The sequence below is a fragment of the Carassius carassius genome, chromosome 4, assembly GCF_963082965.1.
Source record: "Carassius carassius chromosome 4, fCarCar2.1, whole genome shotgun sequence".
NCBI lineage: Eukaryota > Metazoa > Chordata > Actinopteri > Cypriniformes > Cyprinidae > Carassius > Carassius carassius.
Window position 1 is genome coordinate 16,803,619 of NC_081758.1, and position 17,959 is coordinate 16,821,577.

Below are 17,959 nucleotides of genomic sequence, written 5' to 3' on the forward strand. Positions count from 1 at the left end.
GTAAACAGTGCTTGATTTGTGCATATTTCTCTCCTGATTCAGACAAGACAACTTTTTCACTAAAGTAAGCAATATTCTGGATAGACGATTCATGTTTTTGGCCAGAAGCAGCTATTTGAAGTGAAAAATGTCTTAATGATGGATTTATTTCTTACCAACAAGCAGCTTTCCTCTTCACCTGTGGATTATTTACAGAGGTGGAAAGTAACGAATTACATTTACTCGCGTTACTGTAATTGAGTAGCTTTTTTGTGTACTAATACTTTTTAAAGTAATTTTTAAAATCTGTAATTTTACTTTTACTTAAGTATATTTTGTTTAAAGTATTGTACTTCGCTCCATTTTAAAACACATTAATTACTGAGTAAAAAAAATAAAAAAATAAAAATAAATCGCTCCCTGGAAGCTATGTCAGTAAGAGGTTTTGCACAAATTAGCCAAAAAGACAGTGGTGAGGAGTGTGCTATATATATCATCTGCGATAATATCATGTTTTTTGTTTTAATGATGTGCGCGCGCATTTATAGTGCGTTCTTTCACTGTGTGATTCAGTCTCCTAAAATGCATTTAGAATGATCACAAAATTGAAGATATAGGGGCAGAAAATTCACATATTTATATAATTTCATATATTAAATCAACATCACACAAAGAATGCCGTCTTTTCCACCAAAAATCATCATGAATATATACATACATATATATAACAGTTCAGTAAACAAGTTAATTAAGAGACTTGCGTTCAGACACCATATTGCCTTTTTTAGCTCTATTTCTACAACAGAAAATAATTCCAAACACAGTCACCAAAGCACAGTTTTGCGTCTCTGAGCAACGTGACAGTGTTTCGTTCCTGAATGAATCAACCGTTTAAATGATTCGGTTCAATCGCAATGACTCACTTATTAACAGTGACTTGCTGACACATACTGGCCATTTTAATTTCACATTTAAAGTATCTTTTGATTTTTTTTTTAAATAATTAATTTCTTATCATTTCAAATGAGTATTCAACATTTTATGTCTTGTATATCAAAACATTATTCATGCATTTGTAACTGCAGGTTAAATGCATTCTTGTCCTGCACTAAACAGTGAAATACATCTAAATGCCACTTCCAATGAATCTTCTTCATTTCTTCTGCATTAAAAGATGAGTTTGTTGATACTGATTTGCCAGGTAACAGCCCAAATTTTTTAATATTCTAAATAACTGATTCCTTTAATTAAAAACAACTAGTTTGAGATTAATAGGCCTATCCCAGGGGTGTCAAACTCAGTTCCTGGAGGGCCGTAGCCCTGCAGAGTTTAGTTCTAACCCTACTCCAGCACACATATCATGTAGTTTTCAAATAAACCTAAATGATTAGATTAGCTGGATCAGGTGTGTTTAGTTAGGGTTAAATCTAAACTGTGCAGGACTGTGGCCCTCCAGGAACTGAGTTTGACACCCTTGGCCTGTCCCATTTTTGACTCCCTCCCACTGTTAAAATGTAACTAAGTAATTTTTACTCTGAGTAAATTTTAAATGAGCTACTTTTTACTTTTACTTGAGTTGATTTTTAGACTGGTACTTTTACTTGTACTTAAGTAAAATTTCATTAATGTAATGGTACTTTTACTTGAGTAGAATATTTTTGTACTCTTTCCACCTCTGATTATTTCTTTTTGGGTGAACTGCTCCTTTAAGGATGCTGGAAATTGTCCCCTCTGCTGTAATTAAAAAAAAAAAAAAAATCTTTGTTAATATAGTTTTTTAAACAAGCCATCTATTATATTTCACTAAAGGAACATATAATACAATTTGGAAAGACACGAAGGTACATATTGATTTTTGGGTGAACAATCCCTTTAAATAAGCTCAGATATTCTTGGCCTGGATGCAAATCCCCGTAACATATCATTTAAATGGGTGATCCCAAAAACGATCCCAGGAGGAGTGGAGACATGTTATTATCTGGTTATGACAAAATGTTCATTCAGATTTAAAAGCAGGTCGTTTGATTAGAAGCTCTCATACAGTGAAGACATGAACTCACATGTGTTTCTCATTAGCTGCAGACATGTCTGCTGAAGCTCTCTTTAGAACCGCTCCTCTCCACCAAAGCCATATTTACACACGTATGTGATTCACAGTGACATGCGTTCTTTGTCAGCCCAGCAACAGGTTCATAGTTGTATCTCCCATCAAAATGTTTTATAAAATAAAAATAAAAAAGTAATACTCCTCTTTCTTCAGTTTGATCTCCACCACCAAGAGGAGCACAACAGCCTTGCAGGTGTACAGGAATGATATGCCCGAGAATGAGGTGAACATTTGCCATGCTCTCTTTCTGCTGTTTAATACATTACATCAATTATACGATGAATCATACTTTTTTTTCATCTTTTTTTTTTCAGAGAGCACGCTGCTGCTTCTGTTTTGTTGATGATACAGGTAAGATGCTTACTTCAGCCAACACAACAACTTCTAGTATTTAAGCACATCACTTGAAGCTTAAATGTATTTTTCATACTAATTTGGATTCATTTATACAGTAGAAAAGATGGAAGTACTGCAGGTTTCCTAAACCAGGTGTTTTTTTGTTTGTTTGTTTATATTTTGCAGAAGACTATGATGATGAGAAGACTGCTGGAGGGCAGAATGTGAAGTATGATGAGAAAGACGGCACAATCTACAGCTACTGCTATTTCCATTTTGTTTTCTTTCTCGGCTCCCTCTACGTCATGATGACTGTAACCAACTGGTTTCAGTGAGTACTTAATAAAAACAACATTCCACAACACGTGTGTGTGTGTGTGTGTGTGTGTGTGTGTGTGTGTGTGTGTGTATATATATATATATATATATATATATATATATATATATAAACAAACTAGGGCTTGAAAACGAAAAGAAAATTAAATCGGTTCACTCCGAGCAGAATCGATATTTTAACGTTTCTGTTCCTGTGTTCCACTGAATTATTACCGTTCCGAAACCGGTTTGGGTGGAAAAAATACCGGTTAATGTTATTTTTTTAAAACAATATTATGTCTAAAATTTGCCTAATAATAATGTATCGCGCATCGTTTCTATATGCAGGCTTTACAGTTCTACCGTGCGCAAGGTCGTTGGTTTTGTTGGAAGGAGGACACCGACAGGGAGCTCGGCAGATCATAACACTTGATTTATTAAACATGAAGAGGTGAACATCAGGAATTAGCCACATCTGATTACACCGTGTGCGTCATCTCTCTCTCGCTATCTACCTCTCATAACTGCGTGCAGACTATTCTCTCCCGCGATTCTACTCGCGGGTCTCTGTTCTCGCGATTTTACCTTTAGATCTTATTTAAAGTTATAGAACATTAAATTTAACCTTAAATTTCATGCCCTAAAATAATAGTAATGTAATAATAATAAAGTACAGCGTTTTATTTACTCAAAAAGAAAAAGAAAAAATAGAGATCTAACGTCAGTCAACCCGCTGTGGTTAGTCATCTTTTCTAGATTTTGGCCAAATGTAGGCTAATAAAAAAAAAAAATCTATCAACACTTTAAAGACATCAAAGTTTTTTAAAAATATTTAAAAATATTTGCTGCATTGTAAAAAAAAAAAAAAATACAAGGATGAAAGATTGCGTTTTGAAAGTTAAAAAAACAACTAAAGTTGCGGCATTGCATTAGCCCTATTACTTTACGCAATAATGAAGGCTAAAATGCCTGTAGTCTAAAGCAAAATGTTTACAAAGATTATAAAAACAGCTATTAGTTTCTCTCGAAAACAAAGAAGTTTAGGCTATAAAAATGTAAATCCAAAAAATAAATAATTTAAGCTTAAGCTGATGCCTGCATCTCTCATCCGGCACGAATCCAAATGTTTCCATGTTCCCGACGTATCTGGATGCTATATTATTTATTATATAGTGTTTGTACTTTTATCTACATAAAACATCATCCTTCAAATCGGCTTTATCAGCACAGTGAGGCGCGGTCACTTTGAAAGCAACATGTTGTAGGCTACAACGGAGCAGTCTAACTTTTCATTTGTTTCTTTAACTCTATTTTATTTTGTTAATGTACAGGCTTTAATAAAGCAAAATGATGTTGTGTCAGCGCGATGGTCATACCAAAGCTGGTTGATTATATAGAACCAAGAAATTATTCAAAGCTGTCAGCTTTTGCAAAATAAAGAAAACTTCTCTCTGCAGTTTCGTTTTCCTTTCCGAAAACTTTGGAACGTGTCACAATGAACTGTAATTTAGCTCACTTTTTCTTTCGTTTTGTTAATGTCAATATGATTTAAGTGAAATATATTTAGTGTATATGCCTATATTCCTCTTTATGTAAGCCTAAATGGGTTCATTTTTCAGTTTTCTCCATTCAACGAAGCGTTGCAGGTGCATGTGATCTGTTGAATTCATCTCACACTATCCTCAGATAAACTCTAAGGGCGGTGCATTGCCATAGTGACATGAGTTCACAGCTGAGCGGACATTTCACTCGCTGGCTTCAGCGTCACATTTGCGTAGGACGTACTTCTGGAATTCATGATTCATTGACAGCAAATTTCAAATATTAAATGGAACGATAAAATAACGTTATTAACCGGTTAATGGCCATTTGAAATTTTCGATTCTGTTCGGAACAATAACATTTGATTTCGTTTCTGATTCTGGTTCTGTTCCTGTCAAAATTTCATTCGTTTCCGGTTTTCGTTATCGTTCTTTGAACCAGTTCAGATCCGTGATATAAACACATATGTATTCACAAAATAGTGTAATTTCAAAAAAATTGTATTTTTACTATTGTAATAGTCATTTAATTGTGTTCTTTATAATTGTATTTTATTACTAGGGTTTTCTTGTTTAACTTCAAGTTCCTCTGACTAAATCAAAGTCAGTAGACGGTTAATGTCAACACTAGAAGCACAGAGGTCACCGTGCATTAAGTGTAATATTTATCTTGTCTTGTCTGTCTGCAGTTATGAGAACGCAAAGATCGAGAGGCTGCTGGAGGGGAACTGGTCAGTGTTCTGGATCAAGATGGCATCCTGTTGGGTCTGTTTATTTCTGTACATGTGGACCCTGTTGGTCCCCATGCTCTTCCCAAAGAGATTTCAAGCCTAGAAACCCTTCACACATGTTCCAGTATCACCACTGTCCACTTACAACTACTGTGTGTGTGTGTGTGTGTGATAGAGAGAGAGAGAGAGAGTTTTGTTTGTTTTTAATGTTTCTTGTTTGCTTTATTAGTGAAAGCTTTTGATTTCTCAAAAGCTGCTTATGTGTTATGTCTTTAAATGCATTTTTATGGAAATTTGTTACAGAAATCACGTTATGGTTACTCTCATGCTGATGTAGGGCTCTTGTTTTCCTCGTTACATGAAGGTATGAAAACGAAGCATTGCTCAGGCTCACACATCACCTGTAAGTGTCTTGCTTGTTAAAGCTTTTCTTTCGGTAGCTGAAGAATTCTATGCAAATCAACAAACCATCTGTGGTTTTCATTCATTTATTTGTCTGCCTTTTTGAAAAGTTCAAATGTGTTTTATAGTTGTATTTCACTCCAAGGGTGTTTCACTAAGGTAACAAGACTTCTTATTTGAATAAATATATCTGGTTATTTAATAGAGATATCGCTCCTGATTAGTTAAGACACTGCTGCCTTGCAAAACCACATTTTGCACTCATGGAAACATGAACAAAACCAGCTGAGAAATTACTGTGCAACATTATTCCTATACATATATGTGAATAAAAGTACTCCTATGAGATGTCTTGTTACTGTATTTATTGAAGCACCCTCATGACTTCCTTACAAAAACTGCACCAAAACAATATTTCCAAATAAGTCCGTAACATTCCTGAAGTTTCCTCTTTTTCGGCTTTAAATCTCAGGTAGTCTATATTTTGAGCATACTGGTATTTCCAGTGAATCACACCATACTGAGGAAAGCATGTGACTGCCGTTCCCAGTCAATGTTCTTGTGATGATTTGAAATGGGAGGGCAAAGCCAAGGCCACATTGTTATGCCCCAGAAACCTAAACTGCCATACAGATTGTTATACAGCCCACAGCAAGCTATAGATTTGTTTTCTTTCTTATTTTCCGATATCTGTTACAATTTAAATGGTGCTTTAGACCGTGGATGTCCTATGATATTTTATTCCAGCTCATGCACTAGACTTGCAAGCATGCCATTTGTTAAAGAACAAGTTTGTATAATCTTTTATACATATAAAGCATTGTTACAGCTGTGTACAGCTATTTAATCTTTCAGAGGTTTTTGTCTGTGTTTCTTGTTTGTGGTGTTTAGTTTACAGGAGCTGCCCGTAGTAGATGTATTGCAGCAATTCTGATGCTCCCTGGTAGAAAAAAAGGTGGTTGGCATTGTTGTTGATGAAGAAAACACAATCTAGAACTGGAATTAATTGACATTATGTGGCAGTTGTAGCTGACCTTAAAGCTTTGACAAACCAAAATCTCTTTTACTACAATTGGAGCTGGCACATCTTTACTTTCTGTATGTGATCTGAAGAACTTATCCTAAAGCTGAAGAATATGTCTGTTGATGTTTTTCTAAACAAACAAACAAAAAAATTACCTTGTTTATACAAATCAGAATTAGCAAAAAGTTAAGGATTGACTTAAACGCTACATGCTACAGCTGCATTAAGATAGAAGCATACTGTTTTCTGCAGCACATGAATATGTTGCTCAGTGTTTGTTTTAAAAGTGTTTTAAACATTATGCTTTCGTTTATTTACAAAGATGTGTTTTTTGTAAATAATTTATTTTAAAGATGACCACTAGGTGTACTCATGATATTGCAGAAAAAAAATAATAATAATATTGCGATTTGTGTTGTTCTAATTTCACATGAAGACATTATAATCCAAAAATATGTACAGTAAGTTTACAAACAACTTTTTTTTTTTCATTTATATACCTTGATTGTTGTTTATTATTATTATTAATATTATTTACTTTTTCTCATCATTTCAATACATTCCATGAAGGGTCTTATGAGTTTAAGTGTTGCAGGATCAATATTCCTTTTAGTGTTTTTATTGATATTGCCAGCTCTTTGAATAAAGAAGACAAAATAATAAAATGGTGTAGTCTATTACATTATTTAATGTTTTATATATGAAAGTTTTGTAATTTGTAGTTGTGGACAGAAAGGAACACACGTACTATATGAAAATGAGACTGAACTGTGTGTACAGTTAGAGGTGTCATTTTCACACAAAGCCTCACAGAAAACTTACAATATACAGGACAGGTTGTATGGGCCATTTTTTAAGTTTTTTTTTTTTTTTTTAAGTTTAAAGTTTTTTGAAAGAATTATCTTATGCTCACCAAGGCTGCATTCATTTGATCAAAAATATAAAAACAGTAATATCTTGAAGTATTAACATTTAAAATAGCTGTTTTCATTTAAATATATATTAAAATGTGATCTATTCCTGTGATGGGAATGCTGAATTTTCGACAGTCATTACTCCAGTCTTCAGCTGATTTGCTGCTCAAGAAACATTTTTTATTATCATATATATATATATATATAAAATCTTTTATGTCTTTACTGTCACCTCAATTTAATACATCCTTGCCAAATAAAAGTATTAATTTTAAATTGATAAACTATAAACCTGTATTTGTCTTGAATGCAAAAGCCTGCAAATGGTACATAATTCACAGGAAAGATGAGTACCCAAAAAACCAGTCACATCATGTTTTAACACTAATAGTGCTCTCCCGTTTCATCTCTGCTTAGTTTCATTACTTCTGGGCTTGTTCTGTATAGTCTTCAGGAATTGTGTCTGTAAATGTAAAAAGAAAAAAAAAATTTAATGTACAAGATGATACACCCTGCAATTGATATGAATGCATTGTTCTTCTAATATTGTTCAAGCACTGCACTCACCATTACAGCGATATCTCAGGTTGGACCAGATGATGTTTTCCTGTGAAAAGCAGAACACCCCAAGACGGCCTCCTCTCATACTAGTGTCAATAACAACTCCAGAGTCCGCAACCAGGTCGGTACCTTCATAGAACTTTACTCTGTGCCAAAACAGAGAAACGCCAAAAACATGTTGTTTTGTGTCAGCGCACTGTTTCTCATATCCAAATCCAGTAGAGTCTGAAGTCGGCATCTGACCTGATGTATCCCACTTGGGGTCTGTGCTTCAGATTCCAGCGGTAGGACACCTTATCCTTCCAGCCCACATTACGAGGGTCTTTCCACAGCAAACGCACCTGATCGTTTGTGTCTCCAGTGTGCCACAGTGAATTCCTCAGGAACTCCCCAGGCCCGGTTTTAGACTTCACAGCCTAGAAATGCAAATATATTGCATCAAGTCTGTGTGTTTATGGTTTTACTCAAATAATCAAATCAAATTGTGACATACTTGAAGTGCAAAATAACTTTGGCTACAGCTTTAACACCGGTTAAGTGTTTTTGCATACATCAGAGTTTAGCCAAAGCCAGTTTCATAGATTTGCAGACGGCTCTGCAGAGCGTTCAGCCAGTAATGATAAAAGCACACGCTGAGCGTTCAGCCAGTAATGAAGATGAAGAGTGTTGAGACCTTAAGCTGAATGCCTGGCTCTGCCACGGCTCTAAAGGGCACCGCCTGCCAGTACGTCTGCTCCGTCTGCTTCCACATCAACACATAGAAGCTGGAAGAATCCTGGTAGCCGAAGATGAAGCCTGCGTAGTCGTCATCGGTCACTGTATTCACATGGAAGGTGCCCTCAAAGTCCACGCCACTGAATGCTGTATATCCTGTATGTGGTGGCAAGATGGTGTCATGTTTTGACCAGATTTTCATTTAACACTAAATACTAAAGTTTATATTTCAACCGTGATTTAAACAAACCTAATACAGAAATGGTTGTTTGCTATTCAGTTAAATGGATACTCCACAAAAGTCTTTCATCATTTATTTACCCACCTTAGATGTATTTGATTTTCTTTCTACTGTGAAAACAAAGATTTTTTAGAACAAAAAAACAAAAAAACGTCTCTGATAGTCCATTTAATGCTAGTTGCCAGTAACACATACGACCGGAGTCTTCTGCAGCGAAACAATAGGTGTGTGTGAAAAAATACAAAAATATAAATTCACATCTGGTGTGGGCGAATGCATTACCATTGTTTTTCTTTTGTGTGGTTTTTGAAGCATCAACTTTAAAGGTCCCATCCACTATTATTTTATCTGTATTTATATTATGTTATGGTATATTATGTTATATATGAATTATATTATCTTACAGATATCTACATTTGTGTTTCACAGAAGAAGGAAAGTCATATAAATCTGATACAACATGAGAGTCCGTAATTGTTGAGAGAAAAGTATCGACCCTTATAGAGAAAATGACATAACTTTTCTAAAAAGCCCAATTAAGACCAGAATGAATTTCCAGGCTGGTCTATGCTGGGTTGGTGCTGGTTTAGCTGTTCTTATGGAAATACTCACAAACATACCAACAGCTAGTCCTGGGTCACTGTTCATGGTTTGGACGATCTCCATTCCCTGATTAAGAACAACCCAGTTAGGGTCGATCTGAGCCTCTCCCTCTGGATCCAGAACCACGGTCTGATAGGCTCTGAAGTCGGTCAGAGTGATCTCTGCGTTCTCGGGGCAGGTGTCGATTCGGTCTATCACATGATCTTTGTCAAAGTCTCCAGTGCAGGTGTCACCCACCCCATCATCTGACAAAGAAGAAGAGTGCAAACAAAACTTTTAACCAATATCTTTTTATCAGTGGTCCGAGTCCACTATAGCTTTGTGAAGCACATTATGATACAATATGTGAACATTTAAGTCACATTGTATTAGCATTTTAAAAAATGTAAACTAAAACATTAGTCTTGATTAACTGAACAACTTCTGACAAAATGTTCCGTACTGTTTTCATCTTTTTGGTCTGGGTTTGGCACCAGTCTACAATTATCTTGATCATCCAAGATGCCATCATTATCATCGTCATCATCACACTCGTCTCCAAGCCCGTCCTTATCAGTGTCCAGCTGTGAGCTATTAATGATGGTGGGGCAGTTGTCTTTGGTGTTCTGATGACCGTCTCCATCACTGGAACAAAAGAACTCGGCTAGAAACTTGGTTTATACTGACCATCAAAGAGAAAGGTAAAAACTCTACCTGTCAATGTTTGTGTCACAAGTGTCTCCAACAAGATCATCATCAACATCAGACTGATTGAAAGAAAACAGAGGACAGGTTAAAACAGTAATACTGAAAAATGTATATTCAACATACTAAATATACTTACATACGTACTGTAGAAACAATTTGTTCCCTTGAAAAGAGTGCTGATATAGGACCCTAACAGCACATGGACTTGCCGTTGTATAGTTTCCTTTGTTTGCATTTGCAACAGTAGGTGGCAGCAAGTGACTGTTTTCTGATTGAATCTTTTATTCAACGGTTTCACTCAAATACACTGATTCATTCTGGACCGGATGAGTGAATCATTGAATCATTCATTCACCCTAATCTCGAAAGGTTGTTTCTACTTTCGATTGGTGAAGCAAAATCAGATAAAACAGCTGACGATATTGTGTATATTAACTTTATAACTGAACTGTTCTCAGAATCATGTTGTTTTGTGAATATCAGCAAGCAATCAGCCACTCTTGCTTGTTTAATATTGTTTAACTAGCTTGGTCAGCATTGTTTGATGGTCATACAATATTTTTGGATATGTACAGAGATCAGATAAAATTATATTTTGTCTAAATAAATCTCACAAAAAAAAAACCTCATCAATGGTGTGATGCTAGGCAGTCTAAAACAATTATTTTTGTATTATTGAGGAACTATTATAGTTTTTCTTATCTTTTTATTAACATTTAAAAAAAATATATAATAGTTATGGTATTTTTGTCATTTTCTATTATTATTAGTTATATATATCTTTATAGTTTTTATTTATTTCACCCTTTTTTACATCAAGTTAAACTAAATAAAAAAATATGAATATGAGAAATGTTGCAACTAGCTGACATTTTATTTTAGTTAACAATGCAAGAATCATTGGACTTTTTTGTGGTTTTGGTTACCTATAATAACCCTTGTTTGAAACAAATTTTGAGATGAACAGTTAAACAGCCTAAATAATTTCACTCCCTAAAATAAAGGTAAGAATCAGTTTTAAAAAAAACCTAAAGTCTAGCACTAGAAAACTATCCATTTAAATTGGGTGAAACACGAAAAAAGTAATCTGAAATCTAAGAATGTGGGAAACTTGAATCCACAAATAAATATCCAATAGCGATCAATAAATAACCAAATAAAGTACACAGAACAGAACAGAACAGAATAGAATAGAATAGAACAGAAGTCAGAAACAGAGAGTAATAAAGTCATGTAGCACCTGGTTGGGGTTTGGCACCTCAGGACAGCTGTCACATTCATCACCAACACCGTCATTATCTTTGTCCTTCTGCTCAGGGTTGGGAACTCTCTGACAGTTATCCAGGATGTTCTTCAAACCTATCAGAAGTAAAGAACTTACATGTATGCATTCAGTGATTCACCAACATGGCAAGAGCCAGGGTATAAAATAAAGCAGCACCAGTGAAATAAAGGACAGTATCATACAGAGGTGTACTGTCTAAAATGTCACTGAATGGAGCAAACTCCATCAGGAGAAATGCACTGCGGTGTTATATAGAGTATACAGTGATGTCTTTGTGTGCTTTTTGTTGGGTTATGTCACAAGGTGGCGGTGTTTCGGAAAGCCTTCTGTGGAATAGTTTCCATGCATCAGCAGCTCTTGGCTGGGTTTTTGGTCTGGATTGTACCTTAGTGAACAGAGCGTAAATGCTGCCTGGACTCGATTTTACACTTTTCAGATTGGATTAAATTAATTGTCCATTTGAAAGAAATGATCAGTGTGGTTTCGTAGACACTATTAATATCCCTACAGGTCACTTCAGCTTTACATGACCCGTGCAAGCTAAAGTGTGCTTTAATTTGAGCTTTGAAAACACAGAAGCTTCTGTTTTTCCTCATAAAAACGACCTAAGTGCAGGGAAATCCAGATAAAAAACAGGGCCGTAGGGGGAAAAGGATTTTTAAAACATAACACCCCATTCCTGCGACTAAATAAAGTACACCGCAGCCGAATGGCAGATGGAGCAGAGATTGAAAAATTTGAGCAAAATGTGTGAAGCAGTTATTCTTTGACCAAATTAAATTACCATCCCCATCTATGTCATCATCACAGGCATCCCCCAGTCCGTCCTTGTCTGTGTCCCGCTGGTCCGGGTTCTCCACGTTTATGCAATTATCACAAGCATCACCATGGAGATCTTGATCACTGTTCTTCTGGTCTATGTTAGGAACCAGCCAGCAGTTGTCCTGTAGGAATACAGTCATGCAAACACTGACATTTAAAAGAGCATTTCAGTTCAAGGAAATAATGATCTAATGATGATTAATCTGTGCCTGATCATTGACGATGCCATCACTGTCTGCATCCTCATCACAGGCATCTCCCTTCCCATCTCTGTCTGCGTCTTCTTGGCCCGAGTTTGGAACGAACATGCAGTTATCCTGAAAATGAAGTAAGATAAACCAGTAACACTATAATATATGGTTCGGTTTGTTAACATTACTTAATACAATATCAAAAACAATATTTTTAGTATTTCTTAATATTGATTAATGTTGTTTTACATATACTATTAATTTAAAACATTTTAAAGGTTTGGGGTCAATAATTGCATTTATTTATTTTTGTCAATAACTTTAAAGTGAGCAAAAGTGACAGTAAAGACATTTACTACCTTACAAATATTTCTGTTTCAAATGAAATGTTTGTGTGATATTTCCACAAAAATATTAAGCTGCACAACTGTACTGTTGTGTTTCTTGAGCAGCAAATCAGCATATTAGAATGATTTCTGAAGGATCACGTGACACTGAAGACTGGAGTAATGACTGCTGAAAATTCAGCTTTGGCATTACAAGAATAAAGTACATTTTAAACTATTGAAAACTATTATACAAAATAACTCTTTTGACTGTATTTTGAAAAAAAAAAAAAAAAAAAAAGATATATTACTGACGGCAAACTTTTGTGTGTATATCTGTAAATGAACCAAGAAATTGTTGTTCACTGTCAGTTCATGATATCTAATGCATTAACTGTATGCTAATAAACTAAACTTCTAACAAAAATAACATGAAGGTTACCTTCTTGCAGGTTCCATCTCTGCACTGAAGTTTGATATCTGGATAAGCATCAATGTCTGTGTCCTTTCCACAGACATAGCCGTTTCCTGCCCAGCCAACTTTGCACTAAAAGCAACAAGATTTTATAAGATGTCAGCTGTGAAAGTTGCATCCTGGCTCAAAAGCACGGCATAGGAATTCACCAGCACACACTGTGACATCATATCCCTTTATGTTTTCTTGAAATGCACAAGCAAAACATCAGTGTGTATGCTTGAAGTCTCACCGAACAACTGATGCTCCCATCTCTCTCCACAACACACTCTGCGTTGACGTCACATGGATTTGGCTGACCGTTCCCACACAGCCTGTGAGTCAGAGGAGCGGGATCCAGGCCAGTACTTCTGCAGCCGCTATTCTGGTCACCCGTGAATCCAGTCTTGCAGATCCCACAGTGAAACGCACCCTACAAGAAAACAAATTTGACATATAAACTACATTCACTGTACCTTCCACTGGTCACATTAGTATAATGGGTAATCTAGGATAGTTGTAATCTTACCACTGTGTTATGGCAGTATGAATTGGGTGTGCAGCCACCATTATCCACCTGGCACTCGTCAATATCATTACACATCTGATAAAAAAGGGACAAATATGGTGTTAATCACAGTATAGCATACCAAAATCACTATATATGTATATATATATATATATATATATATATATATATACAATTCTTCTTTTTTTTACATCATGGCAATACTATGTTTTTTTTTTTAACATGTAGTTGGAGTACCATATAAATGTCATGATTTATATAATGGTAATTATTCTGTGTCAAGACATATCAATCAGGACATTAGAGTGCTTCAAAATGTGTTATTACATAATATGTTCCCTCATAATATTAAAGAAGGGGATCCAAATACATTCATATATATATATATACATCCATTCAAATGTTTGGGGGCAGTAAGATTTTTTTCATGTTTCTGAAAGAAGTCTCTTGTGCTCCAACCCAAACTTTTGAATAGACACACACACACACACACACACACACACACACACACACACACACACACACACACACACACACACACACACACACACATATATATATATATACATATATATATATATATATATATATATATATATTATTTGCACATACAATTTAATATGTGCAACATATAATTTTCTTTTATTTTGTTAAGCATTGTCCCAAATACAGGTACGTACTTGTTTGTTTGTCTGAGCATAGTGAACACCCACACCCTGGATCTCAGGGCCTGTGAAGCCTCGTGGACACTTCTCACATCTGAACCCTGGCGCCGTGTTAACACACCGTACACCAGAGAAACATGGGTTGATCTGACACTAAATTTGAACAGTTTATAAGGTTAGCTGGATTTATGGCAACAAACAATGCTCTGTAATATAATGCCGATTAAGTCAAAAAACTACACAGCAATCTGTGAAAAGCTCGATGAAAACCACAGAAAAATTCCCCTAGAACCTCTGTAATGGTTTAAACAACAATAGTCTAATAAAGTAGAACACAGTGTCATATGTGATAAACAGTCTGCAGTCTATAGACATACTGCAGTGAGTAATGGAAAAAAATGTGTTACTGTTCTTACTCAACAACAAGAGAACTAAACAAGAAATAAGTGGATAGATGAACCACGTTAAAAGCAAAACTTGATTCAAACCACAGAAAGAAAGTTACAATAGTAAATGTATAATAATGCACATAGTGAAATAAAATATTTTTTTTAGGATGTTTATATTCTGGCTTATGTTTGGGTGTATATCATTAAGATGAAAAAAATAATCAGCATTGTAAAGTCTAACCTCATCTATGTCTTCACATTGGACTCCGTCTCCAGTGTAGCCCTCAGGACAGGGTGCACATTCCACTCCTTCAGCTGTTTCGATACACATGTCCAGCTTAAAACAGACCCCTGCCCTGCACTTGGATTGCTTTTGATCCGGTAGTCCTGGTTTCTCTCGTCCTAATGCATTAAAATGTTAAAAGAACACTTGAGTTCACCTGTCTGAGACCTTCAGTATCCTCATTATAAACTTCTACTAAATAACTTCTACTTGACCGAGCACAGACATGATTTCTACAAAAACTGCTAAATGTTTTCTCATTACAGCTGTTTCGTAACTTTTTAACTAAAGTCTTACCAGTGCATTGAACACACTCCATGATAGTCTTTCTCAGGTCAGCGGTTTCTTTGGTCTGTTATGAAAACAGACTGTTATTGTGCTGAAGTTCTGAAAAAAAAAATAAACTATAGGGATAGTTCACACAAAAATAATTTATTCACTCTCACTACATTGTTAAAAACCTAAATGACTTACATTTTTAATACATTTTCTGATCACTAATTCTACAACGAATAGGGGATTTTTCAGGTTGTAAAAAATCATAAAAGTAGTCCATAGTCTTCTTTAGCTTTGTGTGAGGAGGACCATATTGACATTTAAGTTAATAATCATTCAACTGGATTTAGTGAACATAATGATTTGTTCCAAAACAACTGAGGGGTGAACTATCCCTTTATGGAGCTGTTTTCCCACTCGATTTCAAGTTACCTGCTGATCGACCTTCTGTTTCAACTCTTGGATCATTCGCATGAGCTCAAACATTGGGCCAGCTTCCATTTTTGAAGTTGTTCCTGCAGAAATTTAACATAATGATGTTTTCTGTACTAGAAGACAACAAATAACCAACCACTAACATAACTATAGCTGAATAAGACACAGACAACAGAGCAAAAACAGCCTCACCTAGTAGTTGCAGTGTTTCCCTCTGTTCACTCTGCTCTGGACCACTGCAGTCCTGAAGCTCTACCACATTTTCGATAGACTCATCAAGCACAAGTCTGAGGTCTGAAAGCTTATCCTTTGACACAGGTACATATTTACACCCTGTTAAAAATCTTAGTAATTTTACAGAAAAAACACTGATAAAATTGTTATCAGTGATGTACATTAGGATGTTTTGTGTAACATTTGCTGTTATTTAGTGAATGTTTATTGCATTATTTTAGTGTAAAATGTGTTACCCTGGTGGTAAATATATATATATATATATATATATATATATATATATATATATATATATATATATATATTAATGTGCTTCTGACATCCAGAGCAGCTGTGTTCAGCCTCCTAGGTTTACCTGGGATGAGCTTGGCAGGGTCTTGAGTGTAACTCGTTTTGGGCCCTGCGGCAGGGATCTGAAGGCCAGCGGGACGTCCTGCACTCTCTCCACCAGCCTGCAGTCCACATAGAGGGCCGTGGTGGGGGTGCCCTGCTGCAGCCCGCTGAAGTGGAGCAGTATGTGGTGCTGTTGACCATCTGTCAGTGGCACTTTACCGAAATTGGTTGTTCCAACCTTTCCGTTGCTTTTTAGAGATTTCAAAATGACTGTGGGCAGAAAAAGTATTTAGTGTTCATATCAAGTACCTTATTGAGCCATTGAACATTAAGCACATTAATGAGATTTGATCAGACCAACCTTTGTTGAGTTTTCCCTGAACAGTGAAATCAAAATAATCTGTGTTGTCTAAAGCATTGAAGATGCGGAAGACGCGCGTCGGAGCTTTGTTCTGCAGCTGCAGGCTTGCAAGGATAAAAACATTGTCCATGTTCTTTGCCTTTATTCCTCCTTGCAGAAGGTCAGGTAAGCAATCCGATGACACCAGGAGATCATAAACTGCAAAATTTTGGTTCTGATGGTTTTTGGTGCATTTGTGTAATACATGTTCTTGCACTATTTTGATACTCTTTTGTCCAGGACACATTATAAAAAGTAACAAGTGAGGTCATTGACAGATTTGTCCTCAGCTAATGGTTCATAATCTCACTGCATGCATGCTGGAGGATTTCCAGATAATTATATTATATTTATGGAGTGATAAATGACCTGTCTAACACAAGGAAACAAGTTTATTCTTAAAATGTGCTTAAATATCAATATCAGCACATTTTAAGAGAAGAAAATTTAGTAAGAAAATAATGTACCCTCTTATTCATAAACAGCTTTGTATATGTAAGTAAATAATACTTAGCATACAAAAACTAAAAAATATTTTTTCAAATATTACATTTTTAAATATATTACAAGGTTTAAGGACTTACCAAATCCTTGAGTTTTCACTGTATCAAATAGTTGTAAAAGTAACTGTAAACTGAATAGGATTCTTTTCCAAGCACCCATTGTAGATTTATTTATGTCACAAGTTCAGTTAAAGTGTTCCACCCTTATTCCTGGAACAATAGTTTGTGCCCTGACCCCTGATTCGGTCTTGATCAGTAGCTGTCAAAACAGAACTGCCTGTTCCCTGTAGCCCTGCAGATGAACGACAACCAGACTGGAGCTCAAGTGATTTACGCTTTTCAGATGTCTCTCTCTATATAAGCTGTGACCAAGCACCTCCTCCAGAACGCTTCTGTGCTTTTAACAACTGCATATCGCTGTGAGCATGTCAGATCAAAACCTTCTAAAAGAGCTCTATGTTAATGATGGTAAATGATGGGAGGATGTGCTTTGGCTTTTTGGTCAGAACCTGCGCCAGCTGGTTACATGTTACAATAAATATTCTGTTTTAAATTATCAAATTAAACTAATTATTTTGAAAGCAAACCTAAATTAAATTATTCTGTTATTTTCTTTTTTTACAGCTATAATTTTAATTTAAACTACACTTTAAAGTTGCAAATGAGGATTTTTACACAG

At 35.5% G+C, this 17,959-nt stretch overlaps 2 protein-coding genes across 2 annotated transcripts in view; one reads left to right on the forward strand and one right to left on the reverse strand.

Annotated features, from left to right (window-relative positions):
- LOC132138366 (serine incorporator 5-like) overlaps positions 1-7,100 on the forward strand; it is a 32,399-nt gene extending 25,299 nt beyond the window's left edge. The window contains exons 9-12 of the mRNA XM_059547668.1: positions 2,240-2,309; positions 2,401-2,437; positions 2,609-2,753; positions 4,968-7,100. Coding sequence (XP_059403651.1) covers positions 2,240-2,309; positions 2,401-2,437; positions 2,609-2,753; positions 4,968-5,112 — 397 coding nt within the window. The 3' untranslated portion in view covers positions 5,113-7,100. The remainder of the gene's footprint in view (positions 1-2,239; positions 2,310-2,400; positions 2,438-2,608; positions 2,754-4,967) is intronic.
- Positions 7,101-7,562: 462 nt separating this feature from the next.
- LOC132138382 (thrombospondin-4-B-like) lies at positions 7,563-17,594 on the reverse strand. The gene is made up of 21 exons (XM_059547669.1): positions 17,362-17,594; positions 16,739-16,936; positions 16,400-16,647; positions 16,003-16,117; positions 15,808-15,890; positions 15,397-15,451; positions 15,058-15,218; positions 14,443-14,580; positions 13,763-13,837; positions 13,487-13,666; positions 13,222-13,326; positions 12,472-12,579; positions 12,225-12,384; positions 11,396-11,514; positions 10,162-10,214; positions 9,911-10,092; positions 9,486-9,713; positions 8,584-8,780; positions 8,154-8,326; positions 7,917-8,056; positions 7,563-7,812 (listed from the first exon to the last, which is right to left on the reverse strand). Exons 1-21 carry the CDS (start codon positions 17,438-17,440, stop codon positions 7,772-7,774), a joined length of 2,838 nt encoding a protein of 945 aa, XP_059403652.1. The 5' UTR covers positions 17,441-17,594; the 3' UTR covers positions 7,563-7,771.
- Between the last annotated feature and the right edge of the window lie 365 nt (positions 17,595-17,959).